At 49.9% G+C, this 19,117-nt stretch overlaps 1 protein-coding gene across 2 annotated transcripts in view; it reads left to right on the forward strand.

Moving 5' to 3' along the window:
- The window catches only part of COL4A2 (collagen type IV alpha 2 chain), a 206,113-nt gene that overhangs the window by 146,899 nt on the left and 40,097 nt on the right, over positions 1-19,117 (forward strand). For both annotated transcript variants that reach the window (XM_024230971.3, XM_054529224.2), the window contains exons 21-28: positions 5,331-5,423; positions 6,715-6,878; positions 10,045-10,117; positions 10,209-10,315; positions 13,351-13,552; positions 13,948-14,007; positions 14,987-15,043; positions 17,122-17,229. In XM_024230971.3, coding sequence (XP_024086739.1) covers positions 5,331-5,423; positions 6,715-6,878; positions 10,045-10,117; positions 10,209-10,315; positions 13,351-13,552; positions 13,948-14,007; positions 14,987-15,043; positions 17,122-17,229 — 864 coding nt within the window. The remainder of the gene's footprint in view (positions 1-5,330; positions 5,424-6,714; positions 6,879-10,044; positions 10,118-10,208; positions 10,316-13,350; positions 13,553-13,947; positions 14,008-14,986; positions 15,044-17,121; positions 17,230-19,117) is intronic.

A 19,117-nucleotide genomic window follows, 5' to 3' on the forward strand; every position in this document is an offset into this window, starting at 1 on the left:
ATGGGAAATACAACTCAAGATGAGATTTCAGTGGGGACACAAAACCTAACCGTATCACCAGCTAACATTAGTGTTAGTGTATTTTATGTGTGGCCCAAGACAGTTCTTCTTCCAATGTGGCCCAGAGAAGCCAAAAGATTGGACACCCCTGCTTTCGATGTTGTGAAATGCCTAATAGGAATATTTCATTCTCTCACAAGAGTGAATATAGGAGACATTGGGAGAAAATAAGAGGTCATAGTCTCTTTCTGTGTGACGTTGACCAAAAATTAACAGCCTCTTCTTTCCAAAGTAGTTTACTTTAAATTCCCTGACATTGCCCCTAATAATCTCTTATAGCCACCTACCTTCGGGGAGGAAAAACACCATGTTTGCTAATGGACACTGTTTGGTTTCAGTCACAGGTCAAATTCAAAGTCTCTGTTTTTTTGTTTGTTTGTGTGTTTGTTTGTTTTGAGACAGAGTCTCGCTCTTTCGCCCAGGCTGGACTGCAGTGGCGCTATCTCGGCTCACTGCAAGCTCCGCCTCCCGGGTTCATTCCATTCTCCTGCCTCAGCCTCCCAAGTAGCTGGGATCACATAGGCACCCGCCACCACGCCCGGCTAATTTTTTGTATTTTTAACAGAGATGGGGTTTCACCGTGTTAGCCAGGATGGTCTCAATCTCCTGATCTCGTGATCCACCCACCTCAGCCTCCCAAAGTGCTGGGATTACAGACGTGAGCCACCGCACCCGGCCCAAAGTCTCTGTTTTAATTGTTTTTGGAGGATTACTTCTCTTTGACATATCTAGAAGGAAAATCATTGAAGTTATTAGAGGCAGTATCTTCTATTTAAAAAGTAGTAGTCACTTCTCTGTGTCTGTTTTATATTGTGAAGTAAAATTTTAACTTAATATGCTTTCTACTTTCCCAATTTTTCTTCAATTAGAAAACCCACATATTCCCACATTATTTTGAAAATTTTTAGGTGCAGATATTTCCCTGGATCATGAACCTGCCAAAGAGTCTGAACAGTGTGAACTTTATTTTTTATTTATTTATTTATTTATTTATTTATTTTGAGACAGGGTCTCACTCTGTATCCCAGGCTGGAGTGCAGTGATATGATCTCTGCTCACTGCAACCTCCACCTTGTGGGATCAAGTGATCTTCCCACCTCAGCCTCTTGAGCAGCTGGGATTACAGGCATGCACCACCACCACACCTGGCTAATTTTGTAATTTTGGTAGAGAAGGGGGTTTCACTATGTTGCCCAGGCTGGTCTAGAACTCCTGAGCTCAGGTGATCTGCCCACCTCGGCCTCCCAGACTGCTGGGATTACAGGTGTGAATCACCACACCTGGCCTTTAATTTTTTTTATTATCCTGGACTGCTGTGATAAGAGCTAGGTTTCTATGAGCATTATATTTCCTAAGCAAATGGTATCTTTTGAGTTTTCTTTTTCTGGAGCAGAACATGACATGTTAAAAACAAAAGCATACAAATATTCCACTTTAATGGCCAAGCATGGTGGCTCACACCTGTAATCCCAGCGCTTTGGGAAGCCGAGGTGGGCCGATCACCTGAGGTCAGGAGTTGGAGACCAGCCTGACCAACATGGTGAAACCCCATCTCTACTAAAAATACAAAATTAGCCAGGTGCGGGGGTGCATGCCTGTAATCCCAGTTACTCGGGAGGCTGAGGCAGGAGAATCACTTGAATCCAGGAGGCGGAGGTTGCAGTGAGCCAAGATCGCACCTTTGCACTCCAGCCTGGGCAACAAGAGCAAAACTCCATCTCAATTTAAAAAAAGAAAAAAAATCCGCTTTAAAGAACTGTGATCAAAGGCTAACATTGCCATTATTCCTGTAACTAAATTCCATTTTGATAAAGTCACAAGCATATGCCATCTTGCTTTTCAAGTCTTGCTTAGTAAATCTGTGGTTTACTAGCATAAGTCAACTGTGAACAATTTAATTTCTGATCTGTATTGTGGGCTGATGAGGAAAATAATAAAATGAATGGTATCAGATCAGTGTCTGATCTGATACCATTTTACCAGCAGCTAAAAATTTTAAAAGCATACAACTTAAGTCCTCTAATTATATATATTACCCCTGTGAGACACATGGTTTCCAAATCAGCATTTTTAAGGCAAGTTCTTATACAAAAAGTAGTGCACCATAATGGCCGTTAGAAAATGTGTGTGTGGTTGTAGTTTAGTAGGAATGACCTTGATTCCCATGGAGTTCTCTGACTTTTCCCCTGGAATGAAATTGTTAGATTCCTCTCTTGTTAACTGTTTTATAGGTTGCTACTGATGAAAACCAGAATTTTTAGTCTTTTGCAGCTGCAGTAAAATCAAACCATGAAGACGGTTTTCTTTCTGGGTGAAATATTTTGCTTCCCCCCGTTCTAGTTCAGTTAGCTGAATTGAGTTCTGGGAAGTCCTGTTCCACGTAGAAAAAGTCAGAATAGGCCTGGCTTGTTTGGCCAGGGGCTCTTTGTGGAAATCATGTTGCAGACATCTAAGAGGCACACTGCTATTCTATAGGACTTATTTAAAATGACTAATATATTAGAGAAAAGGAGAGCAGCAGGGAGCAGAGGAAGGCTGTCACCTTCAGAGAGCCACTGTGTGCCTTTGGGGCTAAATTTGCAAAGCATCCAATGCTTCCATTGTAAGGAGCGCCCACAATCTCTTTGTCCTGAATGAATGACGTGTCTCAGATTGACAATGCTGACGTCTCTGAAGTGTGTGTGGTTAAATTTATCTACCTGTGACACTGCACGTCTCATCACACAGAGGGAGAGCTTGGAGACATAGAGCAAAGCTCACAAAGTCCACAACTGACCAGACACAGCAGCTGACCTGGTCACCAGTCACCCTTTGTCCCCAGCAGCGCAGGGTGCGGCTGCCTCTCCTCCTGAAGACGCTGTCTTCTCCCCTCCACTCCTGGGAAATCCCACTGCCCCCGCGACATCTCTCCCTGAAGTCCCTGCCCCTCCCTGCACTCCCCAGCTGGATGAACTCGTCCTCCACGTGAAAGTACATGCAGTGTGTGCTGGTCACTCGCTCATTTCCTCTCCGGCCCTGTTCTGTGTTCTGAGCTACTAACAGAAACCCTTAACTCGACACAGTCAACCCTACACACGTGTCTCACAAATGCCTCAAGCTCTCCATGTCCAAAATGGAGCTCTGGGCCTCCTCCTTCCCCACCCCCTGCCACCCCGCGGGCCTCTCCCTTGGTCCTCACCCCCCTGTGCAAACCCGGGAGCTCCAGCAGAGCCCTGGGCTGCTCTGCATACCTCCCCCATTCTGTACTGGCTCCCTCACAATCCTGGCGGGTCCTCCGCTCCAATGCTGTGTGTGCCCTTGCTCTCCACCACCACCACCCACGCAGCCTGCTAGGACGACACCCGCTGTTCCTTCCCTCGCCAGCCTGTCCTCCACACGGCAGATCCACATGGCAGACTGCGTAGCCTCCCTGCTTGATGCCCTTTAATGGCTTCCTACTGCCCTCGGGGTAAAAGCCAAGTCCGGTTTCTTCCCCTCCCTTTGTGCAAATCTGCCCTTCACTCACCACCCTCCGGGCGCTGGCCTTCTCCCTATTACGGGGCCTTTTAGAAACCCTGTCCTCACTCTGGAGCATTCCCTCCCACTTCCCACTTGGGGGACTCCTTTTTATCCTTTGGGCTTTAATTTAAGCATCACTTCCTCAGAAAGGACTCTCCTGACTACCCTCAAAACATTTCACTGGGCCTGTCTCTGCTGCTTTTCCCCTGTTCTCACAGCAGGGGCCATAATTTGAAAATCCGCATTAGTGTGTTACCTCATTGTGTGTTTAATGTGTGTCTCCACGTCTCAGCTGTAAGCTCCATGAGAGTCCATCGGTTTCATTTCCAGTTGTATACACACAGCACCTCGCACACAGCCCGGCACGGCATAGGCACGGGAGAAGTGTTTGATGAGCGAATGAATGAATGAGCTATGGGAAACGTGCAGTGAGCAAACTGCATGGGACAGTATCCATGTCCTCGTTCTCACAGACGTTTATCCTCACCTGGCAGTTCTCTGACATGCAAACTCCCGGTGCTCTTTTCCAAGCAGATAGCTGGGTTCTTTAAAGTTGGAGTTTTCTCACCTTCCTGTGTGTAATGGCCTCATCCCCTGCTCCTCTCAGGTTCCGTGTAATGTGTATAGCAACATGCCTTTTAATTTGCTGGGGGAGCGCCATTTGCCCGTTGGAGCTCTGACCCTATTATTTAACAGTGAGGAGGACGGATTGCTGCAGGGCACACCTGCAGAGCCTGCCCCCAGCAGCGGCTTGTGTGTCCTGCAGACACGCACCCTCCTCCTGCCACGAGATGGCACTCTTCTTCTCCACTGCGACGGTGTGCACTTTGCTGGTGTTAAGAGCACCGTGTTTCTTGCACCGTCACCATCAGGGATGCCCCCGCCAGGATCATTGAGCCCTGCGGGAGTTAGTGGGGAGAGGTTTAGAAGGGGAAGGTGGTGGGCGTCCAACATGGTTGACCACGCTGAATCCGGATTGGCCACAAATTTTAATTAGCATGACACCTAGTTATGCTCACTCCGTGTGTGTGCATGTAAGGTGTGAAAGAGGAAACCGTGTTCTGGAGGGATGCACACGGGTGCCCCCATTCCCATATCAGAAAAAGATCAAAATGGGAAACTGAGTTCATCTTTTTTTTTAATTTTTTTGGGGGGAACCAGAAGTGTGTAGCAGTCTTGGAATCCAAGTTACATGATCAAAAAATCAAAACTTTTCTTTGGACTCAATGTTTCTCAAAAGGAATAATTGTTATCCCTTTGATGGAAAAACTAAATTTGCAGACTCTTACATTTCTTTCCAACCCTGAAGGCTATCGCCACAAAACAGTCTAAGTTTTCTTTTGAAAAAATGTGGTTTTGTTTATGAAATTGGGTTTATGTATCATTTGGGGAGGCTTGGCTGAAAGCCACCCTGGGCTGGGTGGGACACCAGGCGTCTCTGTGGTGCCCATGCCCTGTGTCTGGGGGGGACCCTGGGCATCCTTGATGCTGGTGCCTCACAACTGGGTGGGATGCCGGGCACCCATGGTGCCGATGCCCTGCGTCTGCGTGGGACCCCAGGCATCCGTGGGGCTGATGCCCTGCGTCTGTATGGGACCCCAGGCGTCCGTGGGGCTGATGCCCTGTGTCTGTGTGGGACCCCAGGCGTCCGTGGGGCTGATGCCCTGCGTCTGCATTGGACCCCAGGTGTCCATGGTGCCGATGCCGTGCATCTGCGTGGGACCCCAGGCATCTGTGGGGCTGATGCCCTGCGTCTGTGGTTGTGTCTCTAGGCTTCCTGTTTGGGCTGAAAGGAGCAGAAGGAGGAGTGGGCTTCCCTGGGCTTCCCGGCTCCCCTGGAGCCCGCGGACCAAAGGGATGGAAAGGTAAGAACGTCTGGGAGGGATGGGATGAGGACAGCCTGGCCTTTCCAAGTCCCTCACCTTACAGAAGGTGAAATCCATCCCCCACTCACGTGTTTGGAGATGAAAATGAGCCTGCATGTCCCTCCCAGCCTCCTGTCCCCCTGGCGGTGGCACTGAGAGGGAGGCGCATGGAGCCAGCGGTGCTGTCTGAGCACCTGCTCTCCATCCGCCATCCTCGTCACTGACCTTCCTAGCAGCAGTGAGCCCAATGCTGAGTCCTATGCTGGGTTAAAAGGGAAAACAGTTATTTCTTAGGCTGCACTCAGGTAGTGTCTCAAGGGCTCAGCTCCAAGGCATTGTAACAGAGGTCTGTAGAGAGCTCTGTCCATGGCAAGGTGCTGGTATAGTCACCATCCCTGGTCCCACTGAGACTCGGTGGAGTGACGTGGCTTGCCTGGGTCTCCCTTCCCGTTGATGAGGAGGTGAACTTGGAACAGGTGGTCTTTGCACCTGACCCTTCCCAGTCACCTCAGGAACTCTGCCCCTAGCTCGAGGCCATCCTCTGTGAGGCTCTGTGGGCCCTGGTGTGGTGCAGCGTGTGCTCCTGCTCAGCTCTCCCCTCCCAGAAGGTGGGGAGCACTTCCTGGCACTCACCACGCCCTGGCCGTTTTGGCGTATGTAGGATGTGCGGTGCATTCAGCATCCCGCTGTGGATGGGCGTGACCTGAGAGCAGGCTCCACGGGATCTGGAGGAAGTGGGGCCTCCCCACTGGGCATCCTCTCTGCCCTGTGGGAGCCAACCCCTGCCGCCAGCATGGTGCTGCCTTGCTGCCCAACTCCCTGGGTTCAGCTGTGGCAAAACAGAGGAAGAGAGGTCAGGCACGTCTTCCCTGCTCACCTATGACCTTTCATGACCTTGGCGTCTGAGGCCAGGGCTCTTGCCCTCTCTGACAGCTCCCTGGAGCCGGCTCCTGCCCTTGGCCCGCAGGCCCAGCGGTGGCAATCTTCAGCTCCAAGCACTGAATTCCTTAACCTCCTTCACACTCCCCGCAACTCAACCTATGCCTCTGAATGTGCTCCCAGTTTTTCAGTATCTTTAGTAAACATCAGAGTCAAATTCTGAACCCCATGGGACTGTGAGTGAACATTTGAGTCACTTAGTCTGAGCCTCAGTTTTCCCATCTAAGAAATGGGGGTCATAGTGCCCATCAGAACAGGCAATGTCCATAAAGCACCAAGCGTGGTGCCCAGGTCTCTCCGCTACACTAAGAGGAATGCGGAACAAGGAGGCCCTCCTCTCCTTCCTCTGCAGGTGATGCTGGGGACTGCAGATGTACAGAAGGTGATGAAGCTATCAGAGGTCTTCCGGGACTGCCAGGACCCAAGGGCTTCGCAGGCATCAACGGGGAGCCGGGAACGAAAGGGGACAAAGGAGACCCCGGCCAACACGGCCTCCCCGGGTTCCCAGGGCTCAAGGTGAGGAGCAATTTCATCATGAAGCTGGCAAGACACTCTGAGGCCTCCCCAGGTGTCCCGTTCTTGCCTTTTATCTCCTAAGTTTACACAGCTTCAGACCAGCAACACTCATGGACCCAAGGCATGGCTAAACCATTCAAAAAACCCACATACCCCAAAGCGGACTTTCTACACGTCCACTGGTGAGACTGAGAAGGGGCGCTGCTGTGGGAACCGCAGCCGACAGCTCTTGAAAGAATTCAATAGGGGGTCACCACGTGACCCAGAAATGCCACTCCTGGTGTATCCCCAACAGACTTGAAAGCACGTGTCTGCGCAAACACACATACACCAATGTTCAGAGCAGCACTGTTCAAAATAGGCAGAAGGTGAAACTATCCAAATGTGCGTCACCTGATGAATGGATCAGCTAAATCTATACAGCATCTATACCACAGAATAGCCCTGACCTTCACGTGGGAGCGAGGTGCTGAGCCATACCACACTGTGGATGAACCTGGAACATGTTATGCCGTGGGGACTGAGACGCACACAGAAGGACACGTGCTATCACATGGTCTCTGATTCTATTCTTATGAAACGTCCACACAGGCAACCTAGAAACAGGAAGTCGATTGGTGGCTGCCGCAGGTGGAGGTGGGGGTGGGGAGTACCAGCTTAATGGGAATCGGGTTTCTTTTTGATATAATGAAGATGTTCTGGAATTAGATAAGAGCGATGGTTGCACAACCTTGTGAAAATACTAAAAATCACCGAATTTTATGCTTTAAAACTGAATTTTCTGCTATATGAATTATATCTCAAAAAAGCCTGCTATCATTTTTAATGTAAAGGACATTATTTATTTATCAAATATTCGCCTTCTCAAGTTTAGCAAGAACTGGTTTAGCATTGCTGGAAGGCTTCCTTCACCTGATAAAAAGCAAGACCTTTTGATGTTTAAACTGTGCATGTGCTTGTGTGGAGGTGTGGACTCCACACACATCAGCTCATGGCCTTTATTATGTGCCTTATGAAAAGGTCACCTGCAGCAGACCTTTCTTCCGTGGCAGATTTTAGCTGACCACAGAGTTCAAAGTGAATTTCAGATGTAGACAAAGAAATTATACTTTTTGTTGATTTTTTAACTTAAAAAGAGAACTCTGGGAAATTTATAAAGCAAAAAGTTCATTATTTTACATATTCAGCAATAGAGGAAAAACAGTTGGTCAGGACACTTGGCCAAGGAAGCTTAACGGATCTGAGCCCACAGCATGGAAGGAACTGCAGCCCCGCAGAGCTGTGTTGCTGACGGCATGACTCCCAACTGCTTCATGGCACGGAGCTGTGCAGGTGAAAATGAGACCCGGGCACTCGCTGGTCCATGCCCTAGGTTTTCTCAGAAAACAAATAGGAAAATTCCACAAAAAATAGCAGGTGCTCATTTTATCCCAGCTTAAAAAGGATACAATCTCCGAATCATGGCAGTAAAAGTGGCTCTAGTATTCAGAAAAAGTGCATGTGGTGAGAACTGCAAACATACCAATGGCAAAGCTAGTAGGATCCTCAGTTGTTTAAAAAGTGACCGAATATTTCCCAGAAGCCAAATGGACCCCATTCTGTGCCCCTGAAATGTCTAAAACCTTCCAAGCACACACGTCCACAGAACTTTTGTTCACGCGCCTCTGGCTGTGCCTGGTGTCTTGCACTGAATTCTATGATTGTGTGTGTGGAAACCACACTGCAGTGGGAATACCTGAGACCATTTGGGAGTTTTTTGGTTAGTTTTTGTTTGTTTGTTTGTTTTTGTTGTTGTTTTTGGTTTTTAATATTTGTACTGGCAGAGTCTGGCAGGGCGCTTGAAGTGTAGGAGTGGGTCAATAAACCCATCCCTCCATCCATGTACCCAACATGTATTGATTGATTGGGCCTGGTCTGTGTGTGAGGAACTCTCCTAGATTCTAAAGTAATGTTGCAAAGCACTAAATAAATCAAGAATCTGTGGAATTTTCTAGGAGAAGGGAAACTCCCAATTACTTGCAACATTCTATTTAATTAAAGCAACTCCACACATTCCCATATTCTTGGAAATAGCGTCAACCAAGATATGTCAAAATCTAGCACAGCTCACATTTGAAAACACAACGCTGACGGGTACCCTGCTCATCGTGGAAAGAGCTAGACGCGATTTTCCAGGCTGCGATTTGAGAGTCCCTGCAGGCAGCTTCTCTCTAAAGTATCTTTTTCTCCCAATCTTAACCTCAGTGCAGGAAACAAATTTCTATTAAATACCATTTATTGTTCTCAATATTATCACAAACTTTTATCCTCCATACCTGCATTAACCTGCTTGGCTCCTAAACGACTGTGGTTTAGAGGAAGCCACCTTGACTTTTAGTTCAGTGCTTCTCAAAAGGCACGGAGCCCGTGGATCCCTGGGGCCTCTGTGGACACGAAGGCAATGATTCAGCTGCTCCAGGCTGGGGCCTGCACATCTGCACCATTGGGCAGAGCCCAGGGACACTGAAGATGGGCCTGGGACCTGGGTTTCCCTGTCCAGCCACCTGTGGCTACTTCCACTGCATTGTATTTATTTATTTATTTATTTTTGGAGACAGGGTCTCACTTTGTCGCTTAGGCTGGAATGCAATGGCAAGATCTCGGCTCACTGCAACCTCCTCCTCCCGGTTTCAAGTGATTCTCCTGCCTCAGCCTCCCAAGTAGCTGGGATTACAGGCGTGCACCAGCACACTCCACTGCCACACTCGGCTAAGTTTTTGTATTTTTAGTAGAGACAAGGTTTCACCATGTTGGCCAGGCTGGTCTCGAACTCCTGACCTCAAGTGATCCGCCCACCTCAGCCTCCCAAAGTGCTGCGATTACAGAAGTGAATCACCGTGCCTGGCCACATTGTAATTATTTAAAATTAAAGAAAAGATACCATCCAGTTCCTCAGTCCCACCATCCACAGTTCCAGTGCTCCACAGCCACTGCAGCCAGTGACTCCACACTGGGCAGCTGGATGGGGGCGTGTCCAGCATCGCAGAAAGTGCTCCTTGGGTGGCGCTTGGCTTGGTGACGGGTGACTGCCTGCCAGCTGTGTGAGATGAAAAAGCTTGCCAGCCATCTTCTCAGATGCCCTCACAGTACAAAGGAGGAAGACATTTTTCTTTTCTGTTTTCCGCAGGGAGTACCTGGCAACGTTGGAGCTCCCGGACCCAAAGGAGCAAAAGGAGATTCCAGAACAATCACGACCAAAGGTCAGTTCCTCTCTGGCCACGCGGCCACTGGGGCACTGAGCCTTCCTGTGGGCGCCTGCCTGGGCAGCTTCACATGCAAAGCCCTTTCCAGGTGAGCGGGGACAGCCCGGCGTCCCAGGTGTGCCCGGGATGAAAGGTGACGATGGCAGCCCAGGCCGCGATGGGCTCGATGGATTCCCCGGCCTCCCAGGCCCTCCCGTGAGTAGCCACAAACTGCAGCAGCTCCGTCCTCTCTTCTTCATCCTTCAGGTTCTCTAAACACCCCAGAAGCAAACAGTATTGACATGAGCACTAAACCAACCTGTGCATAGGACAGGCTGCTCATTCTCCTCATTCTATTTTTAATGAGCAGAAATCAGACTTTTTAGGAAACTGTGAATTAAGTTGGAAGCCAAGCTCCAAATGAACATTTAAAAGTGAACAAGCAAATAAATATTCCTCCTGGTGTAACAGACTAAGAACCCTCCCCCCCGCATAAAAAGTAGAATATTCTAAAATGGGTGGTGGAATCCTATTTTTCCAAGGTAAATCATAAAATATACAATTTCATTTTTGCAACAAACACACACTGGTGTTGAAGGAGGGGCTACCTAGTAGCCTGCAGAGACCCCAGCTTCGTTTCCTCAGGGGAGGCTGGGGTCAGAGGCGAGGGAGGCAGCCATGGAGGGAAACAAGACCCCCTCCTGCGCACCCTCCGGCCTCTGAGCCTCTCCTGCCACCACGCCTTTCCCACTGCCAGCTCTGGAGCATTCTCCTCTCAGAAGGACCTTGCAACCTTATTTCTCACGTCTTTTTTTTCTAGATTCCATTTTCCTCCCTCTGGTCACCAAGCCTGTGCCTCCTTAAGCTCTTTGTACTGGTTTCCTGGGGCTGAGGTCACAAAGTGCCACAGACTGGGCAGCTTAGACATCAGAAATGTATGGTCTCACAGCTCTGGAGGCTGGAAGCCGACATCAAGGTGTCTGCAGGGCTGGTTCCTTCTGAGACAGTGTGGGAGGATCTGTTCCTGCCTCTCTCCCAGCTTCCAGGAGCTCTGGCATTCCTTGGCTTATAGACAGCTGTCTTCTGTCTGTCTTCCCATCATCTGTCCTCTCTGTGTGTCTGTCTCTGGGTCCAAATGTCCCTTTTTTATAGGGAGAGCGGTCATATTGGAATGGGCCCGTCCTAAAGACCTCATCTGACCTTGAGCGCCCTCAAAGACCTTATTTCCAAATAAGGTCACATGTCTAGGTCCTGGGGGTTAAGACTTCAACATCATTGGAGGATGATTGAAGTCATAATTCTCTTCCTCCTCCTCAGAGCCTCACGCCTGAATTCTATTTGCAGCTTATTTGCCTCATTCCATAACCCATGTCTTCTCTAGTTTTAATGTGGGTCCTGTCGGTAGTAACACTCTTGAGTGCAGTGGTACAATCAAAGCTCACTGCAGCCTCGAACTTCTGGGCTCAAGCCATCCTCCTGCCTCAACCTCCAGAGTACTTGGGACCACAGGTGCACACCAGCACACCCACCTAATATTTTTAAAATTTTTTGTAGAGATGAGATCTCTCTATGTTGCCCATGCTGGTCTCAAACTCCTGGGCTCAAGTGATTCTCCTGCCTTGGCCTCCCAAAGCACTGGTTTTACAGACATGAGCCACCACACCCGGCCCACATTCTTACAATTTAAGTGCTGCAGTTTTTTGGGGCCGGAGAACACAGATAATTCTATGATTGGGTATCTTAAAAATCTCATCTGGGAGGCAACAGGGTTAAATAAGAGGCAAAGCCATAATTGGTCACTTTAGCCAGAAGAGGAGGATGAGTGATGATTCCTGTGGTTGGAACAGTCTTTGGCCTGTTCAGTGTCATGTGGGGTGGGGGTGGTGAGTGTATGTGTGGTGTGTGGTGTGCTTATGTGTGTATGTGTATGGTCCGTTTGAGTCTGGATTTGTTACGGTAGTGGTGGCCTTCCCTGGAGTTGGTGCCTTGTGAAGTTGGTGACCAGGAGGTGTACCTGCTCAGCCATGGGGTTCACCCACCCCTGCGGTTCCCAAGCCTGGCTGCCAGTCCCAGCCCAGCTGGGGGCAGGTGGTCGGAGCAGGATTAGGGGTAGGGGTGAGGGTTAGGGTCAGGGAGAACCTTGCAGCCTCAGCTTCCCGTTCTCAGGGTGTAGGGGCTTTCCCAGTGCTTGTGTGCCTTCCTTGTTTGGTGGCATCTCTAAGCCAAGAATGTCAACTTCTGCCTTTAGAAAACTCGTGATCCTGCCTGTGTCACCTTCCAGTGGCATCATCCCCGCTGCTGTCCACTAAGTTTGGGGCATCTGCCCTGTGATCTCTGCAACAGCCTTGTGTCCCCCTCCCCTGTGAAAAAAGCTAAAACACAGGGGTGCATCACTTAATCAAGGTCTCATAAATAGAGAGGGCTGGACCAGTGTCCCTGCCCCGCTCCGTCATGCCTTTGACAAGGAAGGGGCTGTGGTGTCAGTGGAGAGCAGGGTTTGATTTCTTATAAGCAGCTGCCTCATTGTCATGAGAACACCCAGCCTCGTCCCGTGGCTCGGCAGATGGGCGGGGGCTTATGCGCATGGCTGTTCCACCAGCACGTGGGGACAGCACCAAGCCGTGTGTGGTGTGTGCATGGATCACACCAGCATCACTGCTGCCAGCCTCCCCACCCCATCCCTGCACCTCCCACCAGCTCCGCGCCGCCCCCCCACCCGCCGCAGTTGGTGCTTTCATCCACAGGGCAGCCCCTCTCCATTCCCAATCCTGTAATCTCTCCTGACTTCTGAGGGGCACACAGCTCTTTCCTTGTCCAAATTAGCTTCCTTTCCTTTAACAACGTAGCATCCCTTAAAATAAAAGCCATTTTACCGATGCTAAATTATAACAACAAAATCATGTGTTTCTCCCTCCACCCGCAGTAGAACACAAAAGCCTGTGCCTTCGCTGTTCTGGGGATGAAGGCCCAGGCTGATGCAGGGGAACTGGCGGGTGAGAAGAGAGAAATGCTCAAGCATGTACATGTGCCTTCCAGAACCGGCTTCCGTGGCATTGCTTAGACTGCTACACAGTCTGTCACTGGCTCCTGTGACCTGGCTGACCATGGCACTAGGTTCCTGTTCATCTCTGTTGTCTTTCTGTTCTGGATCCATAGCTCAGAATCCTGGGAAATGGGAAAGGAAACAGGGAAGTCGAGGCGATCTTTAACATTAGTATATATTTTAAGAAATAAACTGAATTTTCACACAGGGCGATGGCATCAAGGGCCCTCCAGGGGATCCAGGCTATCCAGGAATACCTGGAACAAAGGGTACTCCAGGAGAAATGGGCCCCCCAGGACTGGGCCTTCCCGGCCTCAAAGGCCAACGTGGTTTCCCTGGAGACGCCGGCTTACCTGGACCACCAGGCTTCCTGGGCCCTCCTGGCCCCGCAGGGACCCCAGGACAAATAGGTATGAAGGAATCCTCCCTTTTACCTTTCACAGTCCTGAGACATTCCACGCTTTCCTTTGTCAGTGTAGACGTTTCCCAGTAGAGTCAGATGAGGATGCTGTTTTGCCTCATCTATTCTCGCACGTACAAGGGATGACCCAGCTATGAGGTTTCTGAGCCCCCACCAGCCTCCTCTCAGCAGCTGAAACACACAGCCTCTCCTCTAGGACTACAGTGACAGAGGCCTTGCCCAGAAGTTCAGAAATGGCTTTCCCATTCCCTGCCCGCTTCACAGCCTTCCTGCCCCCACCAGCAACATATACGACACACCTTCACACACGTGCACACCCAGACGAGCCAGTAACTCTTATCTGTTTCAAAATTGCCTCACTCTGTCCTTATGTCTTCCCCCCAGATTGTGACACAGATGTGAAAAGGGCCATTGGAGGTGACAGACAGGAGGTCATCCAGCCAGGTACTCTGGGAAGTGCAGGTGGCTTTAGGACACTAGAGAACTCTCAGTTGGTCTGCTGGTTAAGCTCTTGCAGTATGCATGGGATAAGAAATATTAATAATATGTGCAAGCCACGTTTGATTTCCACGGCACTAGCAGAGTGGCCTGGTGAGCACTATACATTGCATGAATAACAACCTGGTAGAGACGGAGAGACATTTAACCAATCCCCTCTTGTCAGAAATCCTTTTTCACTGGAAAGCGCCAGTGCATTCCAAGTGAGCTCCACAGGCACGTGTGCTGCCAGGAGGGTCCAGGCAGAGGAGGCTGAGCTCAGCCCAGACGGTGGCCAGGATGTCAGGCCAAGATGGGAGCCTGGTCCAGATTCCCAGGCACACAGACAAAAGAAAGCTCCAAGAGTGACTGTTCTTGCAAGAGCCTCTTAGACAAAGGGCAGACAGCACAATACCCCAGCTGGAGTGTCACTGCTCCCAGCCACACCAACCAGAAGTGCCCGCAGCCTTGATTTAATTTTGCAAGGTGGCTGATTGCTGTGGTTCACTCTGAAAGTAAACAAAGTCACAAAGGAGAAGTCAAATAATTCATTTTGAAATTGCAGGCTATCTCCACTGCTGGCTGATGCTTCCAGACAAAAGAAAAGCATCCACACTGACGTGCAGGGTAGCAGCTGGATTAACTCAGTTTGCACTCAGGCTACCGCCCTGCAGAAGGGAATCAGTTGTTTGCCAGCACAGTGCCAGTTTTTATTTGACTAGACTGGCTTAGCTTGCATTGTATACGAATATTTTGATTTCATTACACAATGAAGTTAAACTTTTATTTACATCAGAACCAAGATGAATTAAATCATTAAGTTACTCTGATCCCAGAATGGTAGCCGGTTTGCACGGCTCGTGCTTTTGCCCTTGGGAATCCCCAAGGCTGTGGGACTCAGTGTTTAGGATTGCTTGGGCTCATCTTTTCTCCTTTCTGTCCCCAGGTTGCATAGGAGGGCCCAAGGGATTGCCAGGCCTGCCAGGACCCCCAGGCCCCACAGGTAATGCACGGAGGGAACCCAGAGTGCACCCAGCCTTCCTCCCACATCTTCACCCTGCTGTGTCTCCCCCGCCCATCTTTCCTCTGGTCCTGCATCCCCCACCCCAGACATGGTCGTGTCCAGCATCTCAGCACAAACTGGTCTTGCGCCTACAGGGAGCCCACTGTCATTTGCCACTATAGAAAAAGGAGTCTGGTAGCTGACACTTAGTTGGGGCCAGGCTAGAAGAGAAAATTCAGCCATCGCTGCAGGGGAACGCCCCCAGGGGCAGAGATGGAAGCCTCGTGTTTAGGACTGGAAAGGGATTGCACCTCTATGTATTTTCATTTTATGCCTTTCCATCCCAGGATCTAGGGGAAGAACCTACAGGAGAGGATTCTTTCTTTTGGGTTTTGATTAACAGGAAACGGGAATAAACAAGGCTAGAGTGTTTGTCTCTAGCACCTGGGAGAACCTGGGCTTCTGTCTGCTGGCCCAGGCCATCTCTCAGCCCATGTGAGAAAGAGTCTGGGCGCCCTTCACAGAGCCCATGCCTAAGGCCGCCTGCCTGTCTAGTGTTGGTGGTGCAGGCCTGGCCGGCCACCACTGTTGTCGGGATCCCCCGCCTGCGCTACGATTCTGCTGCCCTGCACTCCAGGGTCTCCGTGAGCCTGTGAGCATCGGGGAAAACAGAGTCAGGGCTTCTACTCAAGCAGGAGGAGGGCTGGACCCTGAGAGGTGGCTCTATGCCTGTGTCCATCAGCCTGAGGAAAGCGAGTTCTCTGAGCGGTAGGAATTCCCCTTTGGATGTCTCTTCCACTTGGCCTATGATGGGGCCAGGGAAACATGTCACTTAGGTAACTCAGTGTCGCAAGCACCAGACACAGCCAGAGCTGTTCTCACTTGTTCCTTCTGGAACTAAGTCCCCACCTGTGCAAGATGAATAGTGCAGACAGGTGTTCTAGATGCGTCCTGCTGCACAAATCATGCCCTCACTGCTTCCCGTGATAAACTGTAGAGAGCGACACGTGTAGTATGAACAGCACTGAGAGTTAGGAAAGTGGACAGACACATTCTGCGTGCCCTGCACCTTAAGGGGGTCTTCGGAGTGCACCATGATCACAGGGTCTGGGGACCACAGGACAAATGCAGAGGTATCATTTGCACCGTGAGCAGAGGTAAAGGCTCCTTGTGTTGTCTTCTGAGAACTGAGCTTGTATCTTCCGCGTTCCATTAGACCTGCCCCTGGTCTAATTCCATCCATGGATTTCAACACCGTCACTCATACAGCAACCCCCAAAATGGTGACAACTCCACATGTCTCAGATGGTCAGGGAGAACCAGAGGCCAGCATGCTCAACATACACCCAGACCACAGCCGTGTGCCAAGGCCGGTCTCCAGGAAAGCTCCAGCGATGCGAGTGTGGGTTTCTGTGACTCCCATTGCTGGGAGCCCCTTGCTGGCCTCCCATCCACTCCTCCCTCTCACTCCTGCTGTCCGCACACCACTTTCTAAGAGTGAGGGTGGGTTCGCATCACACACATCCCCTTCCCAGGAGGCGCCAGGAACGGGGATAAAAAAGCATGACAATTGGGTTTTGTGATATTGCTGAGGAACCTCAGCCCTTCAATTATCAGAAAACACTTCTGGAGCCCACACACTGAGCCAAGCAGGGTTCAAGTGTTTGAAAAGAGTCACCTCATAGTCCTCGTGGCGTCCTCATGAGGCAGGCAGTCCTTCTCCCCACTTTCCAGATGAGGAAACTGAGGCACAGAAAGTTGTCCACGGTCACACGGATAGAACAGGTAGGGCCAAAATTTATAGCCAGGCATCTGACCCCACCTCCAAAGCCCTCATTTACAGCACTGTAGAATCTAAATATTGGATATTATCATTCTTATGGTTCCAGTCTGTAAACAGGGTTTTAAACACTGAAAATCGTTTTGTAAGCCTGGAGGTGTTGTTTCAGGCTGCTATTCCCCCCAGCCTCATTATTTCCCAGTTTCATGAGATCCACATTAAGTCAGATGCCAAGCATGACCACGCCCATTTATCCTCGTGGAGCCTGATGTGGTTTGTGGTTTATTTGGATATTTAGGTACCAAAGGCCTCCGAGGAATCCCAGGCTTCTCAGGAGCTGATGGAGGACCAGGGCCCAAGGGCTTGCCAGGAGACCCAGGTCGTGAAGGGTTCCCAGGACCCCCAGGTGAGTTGAGATCAGACCCCCATTCAGCCCCTGGGTTCCGGCGGGGACCTGTGTGTGGTTCATCAGCATCCAGCTCTATTATCTTCCACTTTGTAGAAGCTGCTTTAACAAATACTTGACAACTTTTGCATTTGTCCTTGGGAGATTAGAAATTCTTGATTTTTCATCACTGATATTGTACTGGGTTTTTGCAGAAGCTATCTACAGATCTTGCAGTAAAAAGGAGACAGGTGTTTCAGAATGGCTGTCCTCCGCAACACCTGTCTCCCAGGTGTGTCCTCAGTGTTAATAATGATTAATATTAAACATTCTAAGGGCAACACAAAGTTATCCTCTCCTGAGAGAACCCTTAAAGGCATAAATAGCCCTCTCACAATGAGGCTGCAAGAGCTTAAGGCATTAATCTGTATGTGGAGGAAAATGAGGTTTCCCTTAACCAGCTCTGGTGAGGAGTACCCACTTGCGTGCCAGCGTGCTCTGGAATGCAGCCAGGCGTCTGCAGACGTAGGTGTCCTGCAGTTGTGCCACAGGCGATGTGCCTGAGTGTGATGGCACTGCCTTCATTGCAGGGGCATACACGTCTTTTTTTTTTTTTTTTTTTTAATGAAATGGAGTCTCGCTGTGTCGCCCAGGCTGGAGTGCAGTGGCACAATCTCAGCTCACTGCAACCTCCGCCTTCTGGGTTCAAGCGACTCTCCTGCCTCAGCCTCCTGAGTAGCTGGGATTACAGGCATGTGCCACCACACCTGGCTGATTTTTGTATTTTCAGTAGAGACGGGGATTTCACCATGTTGGCCAGGCTGGTCTCAAACTCCTGACCTTAAGTGATCTGCCCGCCTCAGCCTGCCAAAGTGCTGGGATGACAGGCGTGAGCCACTGCGCCAGGCCGCACACGTCTTCAGTAGTGTTTGTCTAATGAAAGCATGGAAGCCATTATGGACAACTTTCCACCCAAGATGAAACATCCTTCCACACGGTCCTGGGCAGGTTCCAGCCTCTGCTGGAGTCCCACTTGTCACCTAGAACCTGTGGCACATTGGAACCCTCTTGTTGCTAGAAAGTTCCTCCCTGGAATACAGCCTGCCTCCCAGGGAGTTCTCACTGGGCTATTCCTGAGCCACACAGTTGACTTCCTCATAACCACACACCCTGAGAGAGGGGGCCACATCTCTCACAGACGTCTCATGAACGGGCAGAACTGACTCCAGGAACACACGCTTTCTTTTAATGACATCGTTCCATGCCCTTGGAATTCTGAGCAACCTTCTAGGACCCCCACTTATCAGGATTCCTTTCCAGCTGGGCTCTAGAAACTGAATAAAGCACTCCCCATGTCTGGAATATCACACAGAACATCGGGACTGTTGCGCCCTTAGGTTGAACATCCTGCAAATGTTCCCAGTGAAGACTGAACCCTGCCCCTCCCCTGACGTCCACGCAGACAGCTGATTTAAGCCTCAATGCAGAATTGTCTGTCCGTCCCTGATAGATGGTATCTTTCGGAATTTCGTGTTGCAGCCCATAGGGATTGTTCCAAACCCTGATCCTGTTTCCTTTCATATGATGCGTTTCTCCATGTTTTGCAAAATTGGGAAGTAGGCTTCCTGTGTCTGTATCAAGGCCCTGGTAAAAACAACTCTGCATTCGAGTGAAGCAAAGGAAGTCTCCATGCCTCTGCCCCAGATGTTGGTCTCTGTGGTTTTGTTGCCCTGCTGGAAGTGTCTAAATATTTAGAAGTGCAACATTGCCACTCTCATGATTTCATCATATATACTAAGTTTAAGCATTCATGATTTTGAGAGAATGATAATAATTCTTGAACAGCTTCTTGCTGTAAGTATGAAAGTTCTCTGGTAATTGTGATTGGAGTGCCCAGCCATGTGTGCGT

Source organism: Pongo abelii, chromosome 14 (genome assembly GCF_028885655.2).
Source record: "Pongo abelii isolate AG06213 chromosome 14, NHGRI_mPonAbe1-v2.0_pri, whole genome shotgun sequence".
Lineage (NCBI taxonomy): Eukaryota > Metazoa > Chordata > Mammalia > Primates > Hominidae > Pongo > Pongo abelii.